The following is a 27830-nucleotide window of genomic DNA, read 5'->3' as shown; positions in this document are numbered from 1 at the left end:
GCACGTACTGTCGTCGAAGTCGACGAAATCGTAGATAAAATTTTCTCTTGCGGTGAATGAGGTAGGGGTGAGAGAAAAAAAAAGAAAAGAGAAAATGAAAAATTGAGAGGTAGAAAATAGAAGAGTATGAGTGAGAAAGAAAGAGAAAGAGAGAGAGAGGGAGAGAGAGAGAGAAAGAATGATAACAACAACGAGGGAGAGAGACGAAGAAAGAACGATAAAGAAAAAAAAAGAGAGAAAGAGAAAAGGTGGAAAAATCGCAGCAAAATGAAAAGCGATAAATACTTCACTAACAACTCGTGCGGAAGGGGTTGTAAAACTTTGCGAGTTATCGTCGATTGTACCTTTTTTTTGCAATTTTTGCAAACTGCCACAAGTGTATGGATAGTAAATATCGGTTTATGATACCCGATCGTAAATCTTTCTACTATTATAATTGTAATGTTTGCTTGATATTTTATTTGTTTTGATTATTTATTTCACAAGTAAGAAAAAACATTCTTTTTTATTGTATATTTAATTTTCTACGAGATGTGCATTAATTGTAGTCTCTTGCGATAATGATATTTCGCGTTTTATATATTTAAAAAGAATTTCGCAGATGAATTTTTGAGGATTTGAAACGTTTTCGTGTTTCGCACAAAGATAGAAAATTTTTTTTACTTAATAATTATTTTTGAAAGTTCAGATTTGTTCCTTTAATTGTAATAATGCTGTTCTATACGAGTTACGTGGGTGTTGAAATTATGCAATATCAATTCATACGTCTCTCTTTCTTTCTTTTCCTCTTTTTCTTTCATCTTTTATCTTACTTGTAAACGCAGTACTAACGTAAAATACGAAAAATACATTCGAAGTACGGCAACTCATTTCGTCCTCTTCAAATATTCCCTCTTTCGAGCTGAAATTCTTTACAACCGCGCGTCTCGCTAAAGAAAAAAGTTATTTACTTAAAAAAGATGTTTCCTTCGGCGTGAACTTCGCTCTTTTCACCATACCACCGACGACTTTACGATGCCGTTATCGTAAATTCTCAGATATGTCGACGATCCACTTTCCTTTCTCATCCAAAAGAAAGATCCTCATGTTGCTATTGTTATTATTATTCATTATGACATGTTGCTTAAATAAGATGTTAAGATAACCTCTGTGAGATCAAGCGAGTACCCAACAATTTGTTCTACTAGCATCAAGAGAAATATTGTTATAATCTTATTATAATCATTCATTTTTGGAGTTAAAGATTAAGTTTAGTTTTAAAATAACAATCTAATTTAATACTACTATCATCTATATTTTTATTTATTAATATTTAAATTATTTACTTCACACACACACACAAACTAATCTAATTTATTATTCCTATTGTTACCATTATATACTATCAATAATATTTAAGACATAAAATTTATCTATTAACTTTTGTTGAAATCAATTTGAAGCTTCAATGTCATTTTAATTGTTAATTTACATATAAAATAATGAATAGATAATTGTTTTTTAAGCTATTAATTTGTTCGCAGAAACAGCTTTATTCTCCGAAGAAAGATCATGATCGTAATCGTTGTTCAATCGACGAAATACAAAAGTATCTTCGATTTATTTATATTATATGGAACCGAATGGCTTTTTCGAATCTTGATACCATATAATGTACATGGAGAACCTTTGCATAAACCGGTCTTAAAATTGCAAGATGGTATAATAACAAATGAAAACAAATGGAAGGCTAGCCTTTCCAATGTTTGCATTATCTTTCGTGTAGGTTCTCCCACGTACATATACGATGCATTCTTAATTTTATATTTATGCATTCATGTATTTTCAATTACTCAACACGCAAATATTCGTAGAAGGAGAAAATTTAACATTTTTCCGGGATCGTTATTCATTACAGTTCTCTTTAAATACATTAGTACGTGAATATATAATTTAGTTAAAATTAGAATGTTTATTTTGAACAATTTGTAATATTTAACTTTATTATTTATTTCTTTATCTATTTTTCTCTTTTATTTAATATTTAAATAATTCAAATCGGAGATTCGATTTAATTAATTTTTAATTTTTATTATAAAGGTCGTATCTATTAAAGATAATACGAAATTTTCCTAGCAAATAGTTCTCTCTAAATTTCCAAAAATAAATTATTCTTGTAACTACTCTCGCATTCTCTATGAATTATGTACCATTGTAGATCTCAGTAATAGAAAGGAACCGAATGCGTTTCTCTCGCGGAAAGACCTATGGATGTCTTGCGTACAACTATAAATTTACTTGAACTCTTGCGTTTGTACTCAAGTCTCTTAACATACCAGTCTAAATAATTCGTTCATCTAATCTAGGATAGTGCTCGTTGAGTTTTCAGGAAATATTGAACATCTATAACGTAAAAAAAATATCATTTTTCATTTAATATCATCGATCCTAGAGCCTCTCATCTTGTTATTAGAGATCCGTTCAAATTAAGAGATAATTTTTTTCGTTCCTTTTTTTTTTCCTTAGTTGATTTTAATTCTGAAAACTGTTGGAATAGCAAGCGATAAAATATAAAAGCTCTTTTAAAGAAGTTTTTACGAGAAAAAGCAAAGAGACGGGTGGTGGTCGAGAGAAAGTAATTAACAAAAGATCTACGCGCTCGAATGCACCACGTTAGTTTTCTTACGTTAGTTCGCCAGGACTTCGGCAACCTCTGCTACGAGATAATTAGACCGCATGCGTGTCTAATAAGAAAATATCTCTTCTCCGGGGAAATTTTCGTTAAAGCGTATCTACCATTAGCAAAGACTTTAATTTTCTTTCCGTTGATACGTGATCTTAAATATTGTGCTGTTTATATTTTCTATAAGCGTAAAATGTTCAATAAGAATAGCAAATATATTAGCTACGATAATTTCAATATTTATTTAATCCTTGAAAGCTATCGTATGAAAAATATTTCATATCTAGGGAATTTTCTTTTTAATAATTTGTAAAAATTCGTTATACTGGTTATTGATCTTTTGGTTATTTATATAGTATACCAGTTTATTAATTATATTTTTTTTCCTGTTCAATTTCTATAATAATTTATAAGTGTCCAATAAATTTCGTTTCCTGATTAATTATTTATATTAGTTTTTTGGTGAAATATTCATAATATTATTTTCGAGTATCTTTCTTTTTCGCATATATATTTTGGTCGCCTTATTATTTGAAAACTGTAACGGGCAACGCCCTATTTTTCATCGACCTGGGTAACGCGCCCTTCCATCCACGCCTAGTTAAATAACTATGTATTTACAATTTCCGTATGTCAAATAAAGAAAGCTGATTTACGATTGTCCCTTCAGAGATAATGGACCTTCGAATGACTCACTTTCATGTCTAAATAACAATAGAAGTCGTTATAAAAAAACACACATAATTTGGATTTACATTATTCGTAAATTATAGTATGTTGTTCAGCTTCGTAAAAAATTATTCTCTATACAGGGTAGTTCAAATAACGTGTTACAAGTTGTTTTGTTTTTTTCAAAAATTAACGAAGGCCTTATTTATTATAAATAATTAGTTCATAAAAAAATAAACAAATTATGAATATTTTACTGAAGATAATTCCTTTCTTTATGATATTATTCTTTTTATTATTATTATTAACAATAAAATGAAAAGTCCGTTTCGATGTTCAAATACTTCCATTTGACTTTTCCAGTAAACATGTGTGTTCTTGTTTAATTATCTTGGCGATACCAACAAGTTCGTCGGTTGAAGTTTAACATTTCCAGCACGAAACGTAGAACCTTCGAACCGGAATGTCCGTTCTTCCGGAACGCCGTTCACTCGTTTCATTGCTTTTACCCCTTCTACCAAGCATGAGAATTCGAATCAAACGTTTGGATACCTCTTCCTAAAACAAGTTCCTTCCTCCGTCTCCAAAACACACTTCTGTGTGCGGCCTAACATGGCAAATTTCTATCTTTCTCTTTCTCATGCACTGGCTCTATTTGTTGAATTGTTGGCAACTCTCCACGTTTCATTGTCGGCATTTGTACGCGTGCCTCTTCTTACATCTGTGACTTGAAATTCGTAGCAGGTGTCTCGATAAATGTGGATGCTGCGGAGATCCTCTCAGTTTCTCTTTCTTTCTCTTATTCTATTTCTGTCTATTTATCCCTCCCTTTCCTTTTTTCTGTCATTCCAGCTTCTCTTTCGACCACTTTCATTTCGTTTTCCTTTTTTCTTCCTCATGCTGCCTCTCTCTCCAGACTCTCGGAACGAATTTGTCTCGGACGACGATAATGAGTGAGGACGTATGAACAATCACGCCCTCGGAAAATTCTGTTAATTAAACCTGCTCGCGCAACCGTACGAATTTTACTTTTATAATGTATGATTGTTTGTCATATAATTTATGATTTTCTACGAAACTACCTACGAAAAAATAAATAATAAAATCTACAAATAAAGGCGAGTTACGTACATATATATACTTATATTAATAGTCGTTATTAAAAATGATAATTTCATTCGTTGTCTAAATTAAATACTTTCAATAATGATATTTTATCATTTGACGTATATTTGAGATGAGTTTTAATTAAAAGTTAGTTTCATTAAATTTATGTCGAGTTCTTCAATGTATTTCCAAGATTTTAGTTTTATTATAAAGATTTAGATAAATGATGTAATCAACTTTTCATATTAAATTACATTTAATAGACAATCCTTTCCAAGTTTTAATTTACATATCTACATTTCGTCAAAGGACGGAGTACAGTTCAATGACTATACGCACAATCGGTAGATGAAACACCGGTTACGTAATTAATAGTAAAGCAATGCACCGAACGGCGAAGGTCGACAATGCGAGTTGTCGCACCCACGATTTCATTATTCTCGCGAAATACGAATCGTATCCTGTAGTCCCATCCTTCTCTTCTCTTCTCTTCTCTTCGAACCAACGAGAAATTTGGTCGTCGTCGACGGGAACGTTAATGAAACGAGCTTTTGTAAGGTTCAACAATTTTCGACGACGTTTCATCCTCGCGAACACGGAGAATCACGGGTTGGCAATTAATACGCTAATTGGCGGCCTAGCACGCTTATTAATACAACCGTAACAATGTTCTTTTACCAATACCATGGAATAACACATATATACATTTACGTATATCATATATGGGGTTGCATTCACTGGTGAGCGAATAAAATTTATCAATTCGAGAAATTCTTTCCAATGCTTTATTTTAAATCCACTTCTTTAAGTAAGACTTCCTATTTCTATCCTTTGAAATATTTTTAACTAAATTATAAAGTCTTTCAATTATCATATTTTTCTATTAACTAGTAAACCGAGAAAGGTAAACTCGTTATAAGTATTTAATGCCTTTCCTGATAAAAGAATCTTTTCATTTTTATTAAAAAAGCATTACATTTTAAATTATTTTTCATATAACGATTTATTAATTTATCTAAAGTTTTTTGTCTATATCCATACAGCTTTATATTTTTTTCGGAATTTAATTAAATGTTATACATGTTCTTTCATCGATTTAAAATCTTTGTGGTTAACAGAGTAAATTTCCGATAGTCAGCCTTTCTCGTTTGACAAGAATTTTCTAACTATATAATTAATATTCATAAATATACCAGCGATATCTCTCTCTCTCTCTCTCTCTCTCCTGAAATACTTACTTGTATGATTTTTAGTAGAGATGAGATCATCTAAAGATATTTCAATTGAAGAACGAACCCATTGAATTACATTCTGTAAGCGTATATAAATATTGACATTTTTAAAGAAAATATAAGTAATTTCATTGAATACTGAGATTTTCTTTATTTCTTAATAAATATCAGAAATATTAATTTTGTTTTTTTGTTGAATATTTTGTTTTGACAATAAAATGATTAGAAAATATCTTATGAAATTTATTCATAAGTTTATTCGCGTACAGAAATATGTTTTTTTTCTTTTTTAGAAACACAGGAATGATAGTTTAACAATCATAATGATATTTATTTCTTTCGTCGTTCGTTTTAATGGTCATTATTCTCGGAACGTTAAAGTCATTTCGGATTTCGCCGAGAGGCACGTGGCCCTCTTAAACACCAGTTTATAGATAGCTTCGTATAGTAGGACCGACTAACGTGCGAGTTCCGTGTTCAACTTGCGACCTGCTCTTTGAATTATCACCCTTGCGAGTTATGCTTCCGTAGACTGACCTCCAATAGTTGCTCACTTTGGATAATCTCCAAACTCTTCTTCAATATTCATTAACTATATCGGTTACAAATCGAGAATAAGTTATGGAGATAATCAAGAATCAATTTTTAGAATGTAATATTTTGATCTATCTATAATAAAATTTTATATATATATATATAAAATTAATATATAAATATATATATAAATATATATATATATATCTATATCTATATCATTTGGTTTTTATATTAAACTTATACAATTTTGTAAATATTAAAAATATCGTTTTAATCAAGTTCACAGAATTAGATACGTGCTTGTTTATTCTTAGTTCTCTGACATATGATATTAAATATCATATCATTCCTGTGTACCCTTTGATGTTTTATTATTTATTATTCGTACGGATAAAAAATGAGAATTTTTTCCTCTTCAGACGTTCGCTTTGATCATCGGTACCAAACGACAGTCTTTAAGATTTTCTTCTTTTTTACTCTCCATTTATATCCACGTAATTTTTCAGCGATATTAATCTTCTACTTACGCTTCGCTCGCTTTTTACAAGTATAATAAAGGTGTTGAATTTTAAACTTGTAACATATATAATACTATACGTTCATCTACGTACCCCTGCAACGACAACTGCGAGCATAAACTTTTTAACGATTTTATAATATCAGCGCTATGAGGATTTAGTTTAATTAAACCAAGTTCGGAAGATGCTGGGTATTAAGTCGAAGTTCGAACGAATTAACTGGAATTACGAGAGCTTATGTAAGTTTTGAAAACTCTTTCGGATCCTCGGAATCTTCTGTAGAGCTTTAATTACGTGAGTCTGTATCAGACTGTGTAAGACTATTCGACTTATTATCTTAGTAGCTAGAAAATCTAGAGGCTATCTGACATTTATCTCATGTTAGCTTTAACTAGTGTTTACGTTCTTAAGTTACCCAATGAACACTGTCACGTTTTATCGTTGGAATCGTATTAAAAAAACATTTATTACATTTTAGTAATTTAACTTGTCTCGTTTAATTGATTTTATCAAAAAGATTAGGTATACAATTGTCTTTTAAAAAGTATTATTAGCTCGTTAGAATAAGTGTATGTTAGATTAGTATTTTAATTGTTAAAAAATATAAAACGTCGAGTTTTACAAATTTTCGCATTTCGATTGTTATTTTATTTTATAAAGTAGTAGCATAAAATGGTCTTCTAATAAAATCCATAGTATTATCGGTTTATTGACTCCCCTATGGTACCATGCATTTGTCGGGGCGACATTAGTTATTTATTCAAGCGGACTTGGCCAAATGAAACAAGTTCGATAACAGAGGGCTGAGATTGAAAATATGCATACAATGGATGCTACCGGTTGGGTCTACGCCACGGATTTACAATTTATCATTTTCAAAGTGGTCATTCGTATTCAGGATTATCAGAGCAGTTGCCTTTAATGGATATCGGATTAATCATTGAAACGAACTTTAGTTGTTCTTTTTTCTTCTTTTTCTTTGCTTTTGTTATCGTATCGTTTACGCAGAAAGTAATGGGAAAATATATTTTTCATCGTCTTTTAGAAACTTTTATTAAAACTTAGCATTTTTCATTGCTAGCTGTCAATTTGTCTTTACGAAAGTTAAAATAAAATTTCTCTTTTGTTTGATACTTTTTCTTTATCTCTTATTTTTTTTTCTTTTTCCGTCCGTTCGAAGTCGTTTCTTTCTTTACGGATTTTACGGTCTTGCCACTGTTGATATCGTGGTAACTACGACGAAACGTAAATCGTTGTAGTTGCTTCCGCCTCTTAGAGATTTATGGTTACGCAAATGAAAAAGTGCAGAGAATGTGCTAATTGTATCCGTTGATTAACCGCTCGTACCACTAATCTCTTGGCTTGTTCTCTCTGACATTAACCGCAAACGAACTTGGACTCATTTTCTTCGTTTGGACTTTATTAAATGTTTTATTCCGAAAATTTTCTTATTTTTATTTATTTATTTCTACAGAAAAAGAAAACATTGAAAATACAAATTTTCATAGATATTAACTCCAAATTTGACACGTATAATTTCAAATATCAAAATGTTAACCGTAATTGAAGTTTTTTATAATATTTCTTTCAAATTGCCAGTTGCATCTAGAAATCTATTCCATATTTAAAAATGAATCAGTTATCTTAGAAGGTTTTAATCATAGTTTAACCACTAACATCCTTTTCAGGATAATAATTGATAAGTTAAATTCGTTCTAATGGTCTGTTAACGATCTCTCGAACAATACGATATAAAACAAGAATAGAACGCATCGTTTAAACGATTATAATAGGTTGAACATTCTTCGTGTACACATCAAGAACCATAAATACATATTTTTTCATCGTCAATGATTCATACTGACGTAATACTCGTATTAAATAAACTACGCCGATAGATTGGAAGTTGTACACATTCGAAGGTTATGATTACGTTCTCAAGAATACATATTGAGAGGTTTATTATGGTAATAAATAATTGAAACAGTGTTCTCAATTACAAGTCTATTATTCAAGCTTTCAACTAACATGTCAGCATGTTAAAAATACTTGAGATTTTATCGATAATTCTTTCTATCAATCTCTCTTGCACAATTTTTTTACAAATCTAAATACATATATGTATTTATAATGAATTACATAGGTACATAGTACGTTAATCAACATACATATGGATATGATTTACATAATAAACAAATATATTTTACATATCTATGTTTACTTTACATACTTTAGCGCAATATTTTTGAATGTAAGTAGCATTTCATCGGAAAACTTTAGTTTGCGACTAAAAATTAGATGCTAAAGAGAAAAAAAAAAAAGAACTTCGTTAAGGAGCCATACTAATAGAAGAGGCATAAACTCTACCCTATCGTTTTTTCGAACATCATAGCCGTTGCTCTTAATTATTCCTATAATTGGAAATAGTAGCGCGTGCAGTAATGGCGTTTGGGATATTCCTTGCATTCTTTTAATTTTCCTTTTATGGGTGATATTCTAAAGTAGTTGGTTAATAGGGTGTCGTCCTTGCTCGTTATCATTACCATCGATGCTGTGGTAAGCGGTCAGACGATGTATATTCTCATTTCGCGAATCGTTTCTCATTAAATACCCAGGACGACGACGAGGTTGAGATCTTCCGAACACGCTACGTTGGCTTGACTTACGGTGCTATTATTTTGTCGCGAGGTTTAGTGTGATTGTGTCTGATTTTAAATGGAAAACAAAAGTAAGCTTTGTACTTCTCGTAGGAAAATCTTTTCCCATCTTCCTCGTTTTTCATCATTTTTTTCATACTTGTCATTATTTTTAAAAGATCTTGAATACTTTTATCTAACTTTATACAGCTTATATTTTCTGAGAATATTCTATTTACTTTTCTTATCTTTTTTTCCATCTTTAATGTTTCAGAAATGGTTTTTAATATTTGCAGAAGAAAAAATATTCGTATTCAAACTAATTTCAATCTCCGCGAATCAGCTAAGAAAACGTAGGGAAAGAAGTTAAACGACTCGGTCAGAATGAAAAACGAATACGAATGTCGTTCGCATAAGAATGTTGGTAATACCTAGAAGACATACTGTTACTTGCTCGGAATAAAATGTTCGATCGATCAAAGTTCGATAAATTTCTCTTAACAAAGATTTTTGTTGAACGAATGAAAAATATTGCTATTTCGTGTACATTCTTTGTACACGCATTATTGTAAATGCGTGACAAGAATTGCAAAGCAATGTTTGATATTCCGAAATCACGTATTTTGCGAATTTATCGTATTAACAAATTCCTGACACGAATAAAATTTAATTTTATAACCGTACATTTTACACGAAAATTGTTTAAAACGATCTTTATGATTATTGTTCCGGTGTTCGCATTTTCATCAAAAGTGTTATATAATATTGTTAAAAATAATGTAAACGTTGTTTCCAATCGATTGACGAAAATCGATGTTGGTACATGGGCTTGGCCGTACTCGTGCGTGCAGTTAGATATTGGCGTCTATGTATTACACGCATTACGTAAGGCCGGAATTCTCGATCGTGATTCACGTTCGACATCTATTGGCAAACGCCCACGCAGTTCGCAGGACAACGCTGTTCTACGTATAAAGAGACTTCTGTACGTGTCACGGTTATCGATGGGAATATCTCTCGTACTAGTAACCTCTTGAAGAACAAAATATATATTTCATACATCTATGTATATATTTCGTATATCGAACATTCATATCGAAGTTGTTGAAGTCACAAATCACTCTAAATTATCTTCTATTAAATTCATTCCTTTTTAATTGAAACTTTATCGTCTTAATCAAATTCTATCAGAGAGTTAATAAATTCTATTATAGTTATTCTATTATATGTGTAAATTTGTATATATGTCATATACGTTATATTGTATACTTCAATTAAGTTGTGGAAACTTTAGGTCTGACCCGAAATAACTAGGCATTTTTAGGAAAGCATATAAAAAGAATTTTATTATACGCTAATTGTAAAATTGATAGTTTTAAGAAATAACCACGACTAACGGAAAATCAGTTTTCGAAGGACAGAAAGGAGTAAAAACGAATCTACGTGCACTCATTGTTTACGTTAATTTTATTTTCGTTTTCATAGTTTTCGAATGAAATCTAAATTGATTCTTTAAATCAATAGAGAAATTCTATCTCGAGATTTAATAATCTTTATTTTGAAGACCTTAAAACGAAGAAACATATATTTTCTATCTCCGGATTTACAACAGTACAATATAGGCAGAAATTGAAACGATATCAAAGACTACTTTTCCTATACTTGAGATCAAATTTCAATTCGCATCTTGTAAATTCATTTATTACTTATATCAGTTGAAATATGTATGTAATTCTGCTTTCTTTCACATTTAAACATGTTAATATAGTTATTTCAGGGTTTAGCTGACCATTCCATAAATTAACGGATTTCACAAAGTAACAGTAACATATACAATTGCATTCGTTTCATACGTATATTATCATAGAAAAAATAAATAAAATAAGAAAAATAAAAATAAAAAAGACAAAAATTATATTCAAATTCATCGACTTTTAAATTCTTATCTTTCCGGTTTAATCTCGATTTTTGTTGTTTTCATACTAATATCCCGTAGAAAGAGGAATTTCGTGTCAATGAGAATTTCAACGAGTAAAACAAAGGCTACTAATTATAAAAAAATTAGGATCGTAGGAGTTTTCGTTGTACTAATGAAAAAAACAAATACAACTAAAAAAAAACGAAACAACGTTTTCGGAGAGACGTGAAAAACATACTGACATGATTTTGCAAAGAAAAAATCGGTGAAGCCAATAGGTATTATGTTGAATATTCTTTGCTCAGAGCTGTATCTAAATATCCAACGTATTTATGCTTCAACGCATTGTTCGCCTGAAAAAACAACGTCGGTGTTTCGATTCGTTTTAACGCTAATTTCATGCTTTTCTTCCGCGAGATCACGTAGCTTCTCTATTGCTGCCGTTATCCTCCGACAGCAGAAGGTGGAGAAGGAGGAGGAGGAGGAAGAGGAAGAGGAAGAGGAAGAGGAAGAGGTGGGGGAGGAGAAATTGTAGGAGGACGAGCAAGCCTCTCTGCTTTCGTTTTAATCGTTACCATCTTCCGCTTTTGCCCTCTTGTTCTAAATATCCTCCCCACTTTTGGCCATTTTCCTTTTCTTCTCTGTTCCACTTCCTCTATAATTAGTATTACCTTTTTCCTATCTTCCCTGAAGGTTCTCTTTTCTTTTCTAGCCTGAAAATGATAAAAAAAGAAAAAGAAGATGAGAACGTTGATAATGATAAGAACGGAAGAATTAATTTGATCCGACAACGCGTGTTCTGAGGTTTCTTCCATATTCTTACAAAATCTGCTATTTATATTAAATCAGAACAGCATCAATATTTTTTATTAGTTTTTAACATTGTCTACTTGGAAATAACATTTGCGATTTGTTGTTTTTTTTTGTTTTTTTTTTTTTTTTATAAAATAATACATATGCTGTATATGTATATTATTTATCTATCAATTTGTTTTTGTTCTACTTACTTCATGACATTTTTTAATCGAATAAAATTGGTTTCAGAATATTGCCGCTGATCTTCCTCGTTCTCAGAACGGTTCCCGGACGATCGGATTTCTTTGGAGAAAAAAGGGGTAAGCGAAAAATAAAAGTGATTCGAGTGTTACCAATTGGATGAATATTTCTCGCTAGATAAAACTTTTCTAGGATATTATACCTTTCGTTCTCTATGTCGTTCCATGTTCACGAACTTCGAGGGACTTCTCTGCGATATAAATCGTTCTCCATTTTTACGCTGTCCGAATACGACGGCGATTCTCCTCGGGATACACAAAATATTTTCTCGTTTCGTAGGATAGCTCTTGACCATATAAATCGGATAGTTTACTTCGAGCGATCCTGCTGGAATAGATTTCACTCTTGACTTTTCAATTCGAGCTTTTCCGTTAGTCTTTAGATTTAAGAAATCTATCTATGTCAGCGTTTTCTAAAAAATCAAGACAAACGTTCCTTTCTTATCGAAAATTTATTGAAATAATAATAGTATTTGATTTCTCTACAAATAACATCGAAAAATAATGGATTATTTTATCCTTCTTTTAGATTTTTTTTTCGTGAAAAAGACATCTATTTTAAAAAATTAAAAAGCAAGCTATCTAATTTATATTATAATGAAGTTTAACGTAGATGAGATAAGAACGATACTATAACTTGGAAATCATTTTGTTTAGATTGCTTCGTTTATAGAAGCGGTCGAATAATAGGCGTTTATTCAAAGATAATAAAACGTGAGCGACACTACGTTTCAATCGTTAAATAACAAGAGATCTATTTTTGATGAGATATCTAACAATGAGGACAGCATAAAATAGACATCTTACCTATATTATTTTTATTATTTCAGAAGACGTAACATTAAAAACGATTGAAATAAAATTCTAAAAATATCTATAAACATTCCAAATATCGTAGAAGTAGATTAATTTATTTTGAAAAATTAAACCTGTTTGATCTCTTAAAAATATACGAAGGAACTTCACAGATTGTAGATTAAACTGTTTTTTTAGTAAGAACAACAGGTAATTAATCTATGTGTACTTTTATTTTGAAAACTTCGTATAACAAAATGATAATAAACAAATATTTTTTCAATACCGTGAAGATGGAAAAATGAGGAGTGGAGTCGAATACAATAAAAAAATGACATAATATATTCTATAAATCAAAAGATATAACGAACGATAGGACACGGATTACACCGGAATTGGCTTAAATCGTGAGTGTCGAAAATAAACTGCTATTCGTCGTCTTGGTTCGGCTGACGACAGTATGAACAAAAAACGTCTGCATTCATACGTACAAATGTCTCCGTTTTAGCCGTCGCTATCGCGCAGTATTAAACAATTTGATAAAATAGCCACCTATTAAACCCTACAATAAGTTCCATGTAAATATATCGTTAGATTTTATACATTTGTAGAATTCAGGTAAACAGTGTGTTTCGATACGTATTTATTATATAAAGGTGTCATCGGCATACCACTTCGTATACAAATTTTCCTTTCATTATATCCATAATGTAGCCAATTGAAAGAAAGATGAAAAAGTTGGGTGATCGAAGTTAGAAAAGTTAATAAAATTTTTATCAAATCCGATCATATCAGAAATAATTTCAAAAGCAAGCGGCTAATTCAAAAGGATCAATCGAGATTAATTATACTAGGCTTCGTTCAATTTTGCGTAGGAAAATATTTCAGGAAATGAAAAAGCACGCGAGAGACAAGAAGGAACGTAATCCGGTTCGCGTCGCACGTCGCCAAGCTCAATTCCATGATTTTTCTATTTCCTTTTGCGGCTATTGCAGTTTGTAGAGGAGAGAAGTAGGGAGGACAGGGAGGGCTTGAAAAGGGATAGAAAGGTCCGCTTTCGCGTCAGTGGGATACTTAAAATCCAGAGAGCGGATTTCCAGCCCTCGTCACGCCTCGGTCTAATCTGCCAGTTTTATAAGGATACCCTACCGCGATATTCCTGTGGGAATCCGCCGAGAGGATTTTTCATCTCTTCGCTAACCTCACCGCAGTGACCTTAGCCAAGCGCTAGCAAAGCGTTCGCAAGCCACGCGTACCGTTTCGCTCGAACGGCATAGTAGTGAAAGTCGACATATGCTCCGACGGGTACATAAACGTATTCTACGATCCTCTAATCTCTTTCAACAAATCTCTTTTTCGTTAGAATTATTCGAGACTGCTCATATCGCAACTCGAATTCAAACGCATTTTTTGTTCCCTTTTTTTTTCACATGTCTAATTTTTTTCTCTTCTTGTCTTTATATGTCGTATTAAAATCAACGTTACAATATAATTCATTTTGCGGTGTTATTTTTCTCATTAAAATATTCTCTTCAAATGAATTTCGTTTTTGTTACAATTATTCGATTGAAATTTCTGTTATCTTATTACTCGTATTACCGATTAATTTTCTAACATATTTCTTTGGATAGTTTACTACGAGAAACTGAGACGAAATGAAATCTTAACTTTTACTTTTGTGAAACATTCACGCTTTAAAGTATTTCTCAAATTCTGTTCGAGTTGAGTAGCCACGTTAAATTAGTTTCCTTTAAGAACATCTTTCGTTCGCACGACTTTCTTTCGCACCAAAGCGCGTGCAAATTTCAACAGAACAATGAAGGATTCGTCTTGCTCGTCCCCCCCCTCCCTCTTATTTCATTTTATTTTATTATACCTTCATTTTACCTCGAGAAGTTGTGGAGTTTTGAGTCGAACTCCCTTGAATGCCGTGGGTTTTAAATAGAACTGTTTGAAGGTAGAAAGGGGCGGAGTTAATAAAGAAAAGTCCTTTGAGGATAATGACGAGAATGCTCCTTTTCTCTTGAAAGGCTGTGATCATTGGAGAATGGTGAGGGATGGCTTTTCTTTATTTTCAAGAAACTCATAATCGAGCTCATTACAATGAAAAGAATATTTTCATATTGTGAATCGGTGACGATGAAATTCGTAATTATTCTAAAAAAAAGTAAGGAAAGTACATTATAACAAAGAATCCTGTGAAACTAATGCGAAGTTATACTACGGGTAAGGTAGAAAATGACTTTACCGTTACAAATGACAAAATGTTAACATTTATAAATAATTTTCTTATCAAGCAAACAATATAATTTTTCGAGAGGAAAAGAGATAGATTTAATCGCTTTTTTCTTAATCTTTAGTTTGCTTATCACAAATGTAAAGGGATCGATGATACCGAGATTTAGCTAAACAACGCACAGAAGGGACCGGATGTATAGCTCCCGCAGGATGCGAGATAACGTGTCTCTCTTCCCCGAAGCTCATTTGTATCAAACCTGTTCTGGTGCTTGCAAAAACGACTGCTTTTTGTACTATCATTTACCTCGTCAATATTTAATAGTTGACCCATGATTAATTCGTGTTAATTTTTATCGTCAGATTTCTGCAAAAGTTTTCAGTTAAGTTTGAGAGTATAAAACGATTAAAATATATTTTCATTCCCAGTTTTGTTGAGTCAACAAAGATATTCTTTGAGGAAAGATACTTTGAAATTGACCGAATTAATTAATTTTCGATTTTTCTTACTTTGAGATCATATTCATACAACTTTTATTATTGTGATTATTCGAATATTTAATCGATCGATAAAACTTGGTACTTTTCGTGATCACTTTTAAAGAGTTTCGCGTGTATGAGTTCGACGTATTATCGTTAGAGGATTTCCTGTTCGTTGTAAGAGGCTCTCTTTAAAATGATAATAATATCATAAATTTTAATAAGAAAATATTCATATCTTTGAGCTTTTCCCTCGTTGCTTTTCTAAAGATTAATTTTCAACCGTGAATTAAATTTAATATCCAGCCGTGGTGGCGTTCGCTTTCTGGTCCTTTCTAAAATCTGTAATTCTAAATCTGCCCTATGTTCCGTGGGAGAATTTGAATATGAGAATGTTGATAAGAGAAAATCGAGAAATTCGGAAATATAGACGTGCTCTGATTTATTGTTATATAATTTGGATGTACGAGTGAACGGTAAGATTTTATTGTTAGCGATTGAGAACGACGTTTCGCAATAAACTGTTCAATATGCCGTCTGATGATGGATCGTAACAAACGTTCTGGTGATTTTCACGAAATAGACCGAAATTGTGTAAGGTAATAGAATTAAAAACGATGACGTTTAACTTTCTAAACTGCTATGTTGCCTTTAGTTTATCGTTTTAGCGATAACATAACGAAACCTTTTATTTTTCTTATTATTTTATATAACACATCGATTATATGTAATCTGATATTACGTAGAAAGAAGATAAAAAGAAATAGAAAGATAGATAAAGATAGACAAAGAAATCGAAAAATCTTAGCGCGAATTCTGGAAAAATCATTTTCTCTTATTCCTTGTTGTCCGTAATCTCTGGAACAGAGATGCTTTCATCTCTTCGCCATCGTCGACCTTACTTCCACTCATACTGATTCAAGGGAGCGCACTCCATTAAAGCAAGAGTGGGAAAATAGAGTCTCGCTATGAGGAAGAAGTGTTTGTCGACACGAAATAATTCAACGATTTTCTTCATTTTCTACGTTGGAAAACTCATTATTCGATTTATCGTATTCTTACACTTTTTCTTTCCTTTTGTTTTTTTTCCATACAACTAGAATTAAAACAAGAAAAAAGAGAAATATCGATACACCCGGTCTCTGTTAGAGACATCGTTTCGTTAAATATTTTCATAGTATCTTCTACTCAGTACGATTCGAAAGAATTTCGAGATATTTCTGGCCCGCATGGTAAGAGAAGGAAATAGATCGTTAAGAATAAAGATCGGTACGAGGGAGACGTAGCATCTCAACCGTCGTCGGACTAATAGAAGGAAAATATTGAGTTTAAAATTATGGAATATAAAGAAATGCAAGATGGTGTGCGTTTCCGCTCTGTCGTAACAACAACCACCGATGAAGTAATTTTCTAAAAACAGACGAGCTCTCGACTCGATTAAAATTTATGAATTATTCTTCTCCTATTATCGTTCTATCGGGAAAGAAGAAAAGTCCTTACAAAATCTATTTATAGTTTCTTTATAATAAAGAAGTATAGACAAAATTAAAATAAAAAATAAAAAAATAAAAACATAAACAAGATTAAAGAAAAGTTCGAAATTGGATGAAATTCGAGAAAATGTATTGCGCGATACGATCTTGTGTTTTTTTTTGCATAAATATTGATAAAACAATATATAATTAGAACTCGCATAAATTGTTGTTAAATGGTGTAAAATTACTATACGTATGTACCTATATGCGTACATATTACAAAAATCTTAGAGAATAGATAAAAAAAACAACAAACTGCTGACGCTTCAAAAGTTCGTACTAAAAAATTCGACTGTAATCATTTTTGGACTATCTCCAAAGAGCACAATTTCTGTATAAGTCAAAAGATTCAAAGGAGAGACGACTGCTCGTAATTAATATACATCAGCCTATCCTCCTTCGTTCTTCGTACTTTAAAAATGTTCATCGTTCCAAAGATATAAATACGTTTTACATATATTACATCGGTCGTGTATATACGTAAAAAGAAAAGATATAAAAAAGAAACAGACAGGGGACGTTAAAGAAGCGGCACGATGAAAAACGTTACGACGTTGTTGCGTGTCTTTACGTATTCTTTTTGGGACACTCTGATGTGCTCCGGATGTGGGCGATGATTGGTCGAAAGCATACCGTAACCGTGTTTGTACCAAATAATTCATCATGACTCATCGATCATTCTGTTCCTTTGACTCGACATGAATACGAATAGGTGGAGGAAAAGTACACAAACTTTCGATATGCTTCACGACGTTGTCGTTACGCGCTGTCAAATGATAATTAAAGATTAATGACGAATCCTTATGAAACTATTATTGATATTGAAATTAAATGAACGACGACGAAAGAAATCATAAATAGTACCGTTTTCGCGTGAAATTTTTTTCCTAAGAGAAAGATTTTTAGACTTCAAGAAAAATGTAAGTAAAGCGAAGCTTTTATACGTTCATGCTTTATTCTCATAAATAATTTCTTTCTTCTTATTATAAATTTGTTCCTTTGCAGACGTTTATCGTAGTACGTTAGATACGAAATATAGGTACAGTTTCTAAAGAAAAAGAAAGAAAAAAAGAAAGAAAGAAAGAGAAAGACAAACAGATAAAGAGAGAGAGAGAGAGAGAGAGAGAGAGAGAGTGAGAGAGTAAATGCAAAGATCGAATGCAAAAACCATAGAAAATCGTGGAGACGTGATACAGTCGGTGGTTGCCCAAGGCAGACATATTGGTCCCGGCGCGTGCTCGGAAAGTGTAAAATATTTCAAGACTCGCTAACCTTCTCTTTCTCTCTCATTCCATGTTTTTCTACTACACTTTCCTCTTTCCCTATCTCTCCAGCTTTTTCTTTCCCTATGGATAGCTCACCTTATAATATATCGTCTGGTTGTACCACGTCCCATACAATCCCTCGCCTCTCTCCTGCGCATAATCCTGCGGTTTATCAGCCAGTGAATCACCATTCATATGCCTCCGAACATTCATATCCTTACTGCAACAATGATTTTATATTTCTCAACGTCTATCCTCGTTCCGGGTTATCTTTCAACAAAATTTTGTAAACTTCTCATGTTGAAGTATCGGAAGCATACTATTGGATTCTGTTCTACAAAAATTTGACTTTATAAATATATTTGTATTTGTTATTTTTCTCAATAAATGTTCTTTCGACATGCATATACATTTATATACATTCTTGTATACCAATATCGATCAATTTCGAATAATAAATGTTTATATTCTATTGCATTTCACTCTATCATTGTAGAAAGATAGAGTCAAAGAAACTTGCTTTATTCGCGAAAGATGGAATCGCGTGGCTACGACCGATTTGCGGGACTTTTGTACAGTTGTTGCGAAAAAGGAACAAGATGTTTCGCCGTTACACGATGGAAAGTTGTACAAGTATAATAAAAGAATAAAGGAAAGAAAATGCAATAGCTGGGGTGAAGGAGTGTGGGAAAAAAGAAGAGAAAGAACGAAGAATAGATAGGTAGGAACGTGGAAAAAAGTTTGGAGGGTAGAAAGTATGCGAAGAGGGAGGCTCGTTGTTGGTTAAAAAAAGAATAAAAAAAAATAAAAAATAAACAACGCTCTCGTTTTCGGACGAACGCACTCGTAAAACAAGCTGGACGTATCTCGTGCGAAATAAAACACGCTCGCAGCCGGCCATCTTTTTCTACCTGTCCCCCCCTCTCTTCGTTCATCTATCTCTCTTTCTCTTACTAGTTATTCAACCATCCCTTTCTTTTTTATTCACAATTGCATCCTAGTAATATGATCATGTTTCTTACTCCAAAGATTATTTCAACGTATCATATAATTTGCGCATACTTTTTATTACTATCAATATTTTTTTATTTTTTGGTGTGTTTAAAATTATTACATTCGTTTCTATTTTTAAATGTTTCGTTTCATATGTAAAATCAATAAAATTCAATCGACAATGTATTATTCTCTTTTTTCAACCTATTTTTTTGCATATAAAATTATCCTCAATTCAATTATACAACCCGTCCGGATTATATTAATCTGTATATAGGAAAATGTGTATTATGATGTACACTGTAATGTAAATTATAATATATAGTACATATAATATTTTTTTTAAAAAAAGATTTATATTTATTACCGTGCTTAATTATTTTGAATAATGAAATATAATATATCACTAGTCTAAAAAGACGAAGAGACTAGGGCGTCTAGTTTTTCTAACGGAAACGTTTTTCCAACGTTTCAATGAAATAAGGTCCCCATCTACAAGAGATATTTTTCAAAACTTACTAAAGTTAAATTGCAGCTTAAAAGCCTCTTTTTCTCTTAAAGATGCAAAATGTGCTTTAGATATTTATTCAAGATTTTTATTCAATTCATTTCTTCACGTTAAATTAAAGTTATTTTGTGGTTTGGAATATCAGAAAATTCGATAAAATAAAATTGTTAGTGTGATGTAACACGGTGGACCAATAACCTCTCGATTGAGTAAACTAATTGCTTTGTTAGGATGATCACAGTCGTAGCAAGCGAATGAATTAATTAACGAAACGAATCAATCAATCCTTTCGACTTTCGTTGTTAAGAGTTGCATAAAAATCTGAAACGCTTATCATTTCCCTAATTAAACAAACGTTAATGCGATGCGTTCTAACGAAAAAAAAAGAATAATTTAAAGTGAATAATAGTATGAAAGGAAAGTTAGAACGTAGTAACGAGAATTGGTATCAGAGGTATAATCAAGCTGCTCCAGTGAAAATTCTAAACCGAAAAAAGCTCGCAAAGACAAACGAGGGGTAATCAGGTGGGTAAAGTGGGAAGATAGAGAGAAGAAAATAAGACAAGAAGACAAGATAGAGGGTGAAGAGTGTAAGAAAGAGAAAAAGGGAAAAAAAAGAGAGAGAGAGAGAGACAACCTTTTCTGGGTGTCTAACTTTAAGGTTGGGCTTCGACACTTAAAAAGCGTGACACTTTCGAGTATTTCCGGGTAACTTTGTTTCATACCGCTTGTTCGTCTCTGCTTATAGCTACACATACGCGAAAGTACGTAGAGAAATTGCACTCTTGAGTACGAATATCTAAAAGTAGGCGAGAGTAAGAGGTGAAGTAGATAAAAAGAGAGAGAAAAAGACAAAGATGATAGAAAGAGAAAAGAGACATAGGGAGAAGTCGAAGAAGAAGTGGGGCTTTAGGATGGATGCCGAGTGGCTGAGGAAAAAGATATATAAAAAGAGAGAAGTTTTTCACCTAGCCGAGCGAAAAAGCTTTTCGCGTGACGAGTGCCACATAACGAATGATCGTTACTCCTCGAGCGAGACAAAAGACTCGTAAACAAAACAGGCTCGACTGTGGGCACCCTCACAGTCTTTTCTTTCTATCTCTTTCTATCCAACCCTTCAACCGAGTATACAGCCCGTGGCTGTTACCGACAGCTCTCGCTTTTTGGCTTCCGCATGTTTAAAGTCGTTGAGAAGGAAAACCCTCCTCTACTTTCCGTTCGAAGTCAAACTTGGTGGCCTAATTATTACTCGTACCTCCCTACAAATTAATTCGTTCGCATTCAAAGTCTTTCTTTTAAGGAGTTCAAGCTTCGTGTAGTTCCTTTCTGCCTTCATTTTCCTGTCTCACTATTACTCGTTTGATCTCTTAACGAGTTGTTCACCTGTCGATGACAAGATATTACGCTGTTGCTTTTTTGGCTTTAAAAAACTCTGAAATTAAGATTCAATTTAAAAAATTTATTTTCTTTCTTTTTTTCTTACATGTAATGTCAATCACAGCGTTAATTAAAATGAACAGAAACGAGGATGTAGCGTTTTCTTTTTTGATTCGTTATGAAAATTTACACTTTTTTAACGAACCTTTCGAATACTTTTAATTATCATATCTGATTAAACAAAAAATTGTATAAAGAATTTTTCCTAACAATTATCTACAATAGCAGATTATATTTGTTTTGTAATTAAGGTATTCACGACGTGATTACGCTTTATCAAAGTCTCGATGAAGTGGGAGTTGTGCGACGAAAAGAGTGCTTTTTGTATAGGAGTATACGTACTTTGCATCAGATATATCAGAAAGCTTGGTACTCACGTGTTTGACCTTTTTCTTGCCTTTTTCTGCATACCTTTTCACCTCTTTCCTTTTTATTCCTTATTCACTCATCCTCTTTTCCGATGCTCGCCACGTCTTCGTCCTATCCTTATGTATTACACACACGACACACGTGAGTAATATATTTTTTTTACTTATCTTTTTTTTTACTCCTTTGCCTTGATAATTATTTATCGATTTCCGGATACATCAAAATTTCTCTCTGATAAGTTGTTTCATCAACTTTCATATTAAACATTAACTAAATCTAAAAAAATCCGACGTTATGAATAATAATAAGTAACAAAAAACGAGTTGTATATAAACAAGTGTTTTGATTTAAGTGATTTAGTGATCTTATATAAAGTGCATAAAAAGTTTATATCAAAAATAAATTAATCAATTCAATTTATATCAAAATAAATTGTCAAATACATATTAATAATACATCTTTTCATTTAGTTACTATTTTGTAAAATAAATAGTACGTATAGATAACAATTTGTTAGTATTTTAAATATAATAGTATAAAATATTATATATATATGTATAATTAGTATTTATAAAAGAGATAGGTTTTTGTAGTTCTCAGTATAATATCGATCATTTATATTACATATTGATATAAAATCTAAAATACTAAGCAAAAATGTTGAAAAATATATATATATTGTGTGAGAGAGATTTAATAAATAATTATTAAATAATTATATTATATACAGCCTGGAGGGAGATTAAAATTTTTTGACGTTAGTTTTATCTCCCACGATAATTTCTTTTATTTTTTTTTCTGCAACACATACTAGGGAGTCAAACGGATCCAACATGTCGTTCGAAATTGTTCGTTTTATTCACACATTTTCTTTTTGTCATCCCACAAGGAAGACTCGAAACGAGTCTCTCGCGGCAGGAGGGCCGTTTGAGTTTCAGTTGGAAAACGCGAGCATGTTTAAGAGAGAGAGAGAGAGAGGAAGAGAGAGAAACTTCGAAACTTTTGCCCTACTGATGATCAATAAATCTCTCGAGTTTCATCGTACAAAACGTTATTGGAACAGTCAAATTTAGAAATGGAAATATATAGAACGGCTTCATGTATTTCAATAAGACTTTTAAATTGCCGAAAGAAATCTTAAATATATCTCATTGCGAATTTTCATGGATTAAATTATCGTCTCTTTAAAAATGTGTAATATCAACTCGTCTTGGAATATTTTGCAAGTCTAATTTGAGTTAAAAAAAAAAAATTTGTCTCTTTTCTATATAGATTCTATATATTATAATTTATATTTGTTACTTATTAAAGAGAAATTATTCAATGCTTATTTATGGTAAACATAATTGAATTGTACGATTCAATAACTATTATTACCTCAAATATTTCCGTTATTTTTTGTTCGTATATATATATTAATATTAACATATATTATATATTTTATACATATGTTTATAATTATATCTTTATTCACGGTAGAATAACGAGAAACAATATTTGAAATAATCGAGATAGTTAATTGTTAAGTTCATTCGCACGTGCTGCGTGATATCGTTGCACGTGTGGTTTAATTCAGAGGCAACTAAAAAAATAGAAAGAAGGAAAGAGAGAGAGTGAGAAAGAGAAAGAAAAGTACCCATTTTGTTTGAACTGATCGTAACCGCCAGTTCAGCATCATAAACTTGGTCCTAAACTTATTTCGAGCCCTCAGAATGACCACCCCACTATTTTTATCGACGATTTTTTATTCGTACGATGTTGAGCTTTCATTCGTGTCGTATAATATCTAGTTTTATGAGCGTTTAGATCCATATGTTTTCCGATATTCTCTTGTTCGTTTTTGACAGGTTTTCAACGGAAAACGGTTCGTTTAATTCTTATGATTTATGATATATACTCTTGTGTGCTTGATATTGTGTATATGTAGAACATTCGACTAATTTAAAAAGCGTTTAATTATTTTCTTACGGGGAATTTATTCATCAAAATCTCACGATAAGATAATAAAATTGATTTGCATTTTAATTGAATTTGTGGAATAGATCCATTGTACAAAAATTCTATATATATTTTGTTTCTTATTTGTTCTTTCGACCGACAATTGTATCAAATATCTGTAATGTACACATGGAAAGTTTGATATCTTTGTTTCATAATTAATCGCTATATTCAATTTACTGGCAATTTATACGAAGCATTTAACTTACGATTTAAATGACGTCGTTTCTTTAATCATGATAAAGAAATAATTCGTGGAACGAAAGAAGACATGGAGAGGGATACGAACGTATTTATAGCAACGTTCATTAACATTAATTGAAATTAATCGTATAAATGAGACGAACCGAAGGAGAAGATTAAATCACGAGAAAAACTTGGTACGAGAGGAACGTGCCTTCCCGATGATGGTTGACGACGCGACAGGATAAATCGTTCAATTATAGTCTTTCTCATTCTTTTGTTCTCTCTATTAGACGCCACGTCAAGGCTACGAAAGAGGTAACAAAAAAGAGAAATCACGAATTTACAAGAAGATCCAAAGTTTGAGGAGACTTTTTTTTTCTACTTCTATGTTTACATGTTCGACAGATGCGAACTTACGGTTGTGCATCTTTCTTTACCATTTCTTCGTTCTTATCTTCTTTTTATTTTTTTCTTCTTCTTTCTTTGTTTTCGTCGACCACAGTTGAAACAGGTTTTATCGAAAAAGACAAGTTGAAGAATGTAAAGAAGGGAAGAAAGAGAATAGGCGAGCATATGTGGAGCGACCCATCCTGAGACAAGCTGAAACATGGAAGCAAACGTTACCATATGTCATAATTAATTCATCGTTGGAACAACTCATATCAATCAAAATTTTTTTTATTACTTTCCTGACCCATGTGCGTTATAACGTTATAAAACAAAACAATATTTTACAGTAAATCAATATTTTGATATAACAAATATATAACGAATCAATATTTACTGTAACATTGTGTTTTGTTTACTGTTCCTTTGTTTTCTTTTTAAAGTGCAATTTTTTAGAGGACGGTAACAATAAAATTTTATGAAACGACATGAAAAGATAAGTACAATAGAGGCAGGGAGGGAGGGAAGGGGAGAGAGAGAGAGAGAGAGAGAGATGAGATAGAATTCACAATCAATCGACAGTTGAACGAAATTATAGAAGGTTCTTGGTTAGTGTGTGGAGTGTGTGTGCATGTGTATGTTGTATGTATGAGATACATCGATCAATAATTTTATTTATTTTTGGAACGATGGGTGGTGATGTAGCATATTTTGAGAATGTTAAATATACCTTTAATAATTGTTAATTAATCGAAGAAAATGTATATTGTAGTCTAAAAGCACAGAGTGCAACATCAACATGTACCTTCCTCTTTGAAATACTCCGTTCGAGTGTCTCATTGTCTTCTATGAAAATTAGTTATAGTTCGTTTATTGATTCTTGTTTACTTGTATGACTTTCAGAATAATAAATTCTATTTATTTCGAATATTATTCCTGTTACGCATATGTATCCTTCAGAAAGCCATAAAAACAACAATCAATAAAAGAACTTTCATAGAAGACAACGAACCACTCTAACGGAATATTTCGAAGGGGAAGGTACGTCGATCTTATACTCTGTGCTTCTAGACTACAATATACATTTTTTTCGATAAATTAACAATTATTTCAGGTATGTCCAATACTTTGATGCACTCTACTTATGATATACAATATTTAAGATTGTTTAAATATATATACATTAGTGTAAACATTAAATACCTATTAACGTACTTTGAATATAAAATAATTTTGATATGTTTTTATTTTCTTTGTTTTTATATGAATGTTTCGAATTCGACAGTTATATCAACATGTACGATTTTAAGGGACACTCACTGTATATATAAATCATTAATTATTAATTATTGATCATTTTTTGATTATTTTTGATTATTATTATTATTATTAAGTATTTTGTGTATGTATGTGTGTATGGATTATTATTATGATAATTGATTATTTTTCACACGATAATACGAGTTTCACTTCTATCACGCGTGGAGGCTTCGTACATTCTTTTTCTTCAAATATTGTTTCCTTTGCAAATATGAGGTAGGTACAGGTAATATCATACTTTTTTTTTATTTGAGGAATATACGAGGCTAGCTTTATTGCGTTTGCATGCAAATCTTTTATTCAATCGGATGTTTCGTTTCTTCTGTAAAGCCAAGTTTCTCGACGGCTAACCTTGTCTTTTCTCGTTCTGTTTTCTTTTTCAACGTTGGCTTACTCGGAAAACTCAAGCCGAACTAGTCAAAGAGATTCTCGAAAAGAGAGAAATGCTAGAAAACTGGTTTCCACGGTTTGGACGTAGCAAGAAAACGATTTATCATTTTTCCAAATATTTCATTCGAAATTCGAACGATATTTAAACATTAAATAATGTTACAGGAAATTTCATTATTTTTCAATTGTTAGAAATAATTTTTGAATAGTAAAGCATGTATTAGAAACTCATTGATTATGTTTCCATAAGTTTCTCGATCGTGTAAAAGCGTATAGAAATATAATATTCATTGTTTATAATCACGCTAGTAAATCTCATGACTTTAATGTGATACAATTTTTTAGTTACGTAACAAATGTAGACGATAGGAGGTGGTTTCTCGTTGGAGGAAATCCACTTTTCCAGCAGCTGTTCGGGTAAATAGATGAAATTTTAACAAACTGGGAGCTCGATCACATAGTTGTCTTCTGGCAACGTAAGCGATACTTGTTTGTTTAGGGAATTCTAGACAGAAATTGGATATACTCCTACCTTCCGCTTTAGTATTTTATTTTTCATCTCACAGCGGTTGGTTTTAGCTTTCCTTGTCTTATAAAAAATAATTCTTCTATCATTTTGCGAAGTTTGATTAATTTTTTATTTTCTCATCTACATAGATTCTCGTCATTTTCTATTTCCACGTAATCTATCCTTTACAACTTTGCTTCTTTACATCGTAACCAGTCTTCAACCTCTCTCTTTCTCTTTCTCTCACTCTTTCACTTTTTTTCCCTCGTCTCATTTTCGTGCTTCGTTTTTCTATTTTCTTGGAATCTTTCCAATGTTTTTCTTTTTAGTTCGCAGTCTTCCAATCTTTATTTACCTTTTTCTACTTCCAAACTCTCAATGAAACTTCGTCTTCACTATCTTGACAAATTCATTACAACTCTAATTTCTTCTTTTCTTTTGAACTATCGGACAAACAATAGTATTTCGAAATTAAGCGACCGAATCTTCTATTGACGTCTGATATGTGGACGTTTAATCTCATGTGGGCTCGTGAGCACTCTTTCTCTCTTTCTCTTTCGTTCTATTTCTGGGTGGGATAGAACGAATGAATAGGAATAGAAAGGACAAAGATATCCCAACCGTACTCGAGAGGATACGCTCGAGTCCCGATAAGCAGATTACATCGATGGTGTCGTCGTATTTATAGAGACGTCGAACGAGTTCCGCTTTCAACATAAATCCATTGACGATAAATAATTGATAGTCAAGTAACCGCGATCTTTCTATCAAGATCGGTTGAAATTTATAGAACGAGTTGCGATATATACAAGTTTTTTTCTGATCGATTATTATTACATCAATTCTTCGTATTCTTCAACTCTTTTTCCGAAGCTATACTGAAATTAGAGTTTATCTATATTTATTAACCCTTTACAGAGCCGTGTTGCATTTCTACAACATACTAATCAATCGTACTAATCGTAATTACTAATCGTAATTTATAGGTATTATTTATTACACGTCAATAGTTCGCATGCCCAATGTTAGAATTTATCTGAAAATATCGGCTGTGCCAATAAACTAAATGTTGCTTTTCCGCAACATATGT

At 31.8% G+C, this 27830-nt stretch overlaps 1 protein-coding gene across 1 annotated transcript in view; it reads left to right on the top strand.

Annotated features, from left to right (window-relative positions):
• Positions 1-27830, top strand: part of LOC122522183 (collagen alpha-1(XVIII) chain) — a 200575-nt gene that overhangs the window by 3850 nt on the left and 168895 nt on the right. Inside the window, 1 exon segment of the mRNA XM_043643021.1 lies at positions 12324-12394. Coding sequence (XP_043498956.1) covers positions 12324-12394 — 71 coding nt within the window.

Source organism: Polistes fuscatus, unplaced genomic scaffold (assembly GCF_010416935.1).
Source record: "Polistes fuscatus isolate 324 unplaced genomic scaffold, CU_Pfus_HIC Scaffold1, whole genome shotgun sequence".
Taxonomy (NCBI): domain Eukaryota; kingdom Metazoa; phylum Arthropoda; class Insecta; order Hymenoptera; family Vespidae; genus Polistes; species Polistes fuscatus.
Note: the sequence above shows the minus strand (reverse complement) of the source record. Positions and strands in the feature narration are given on the sequence as shown.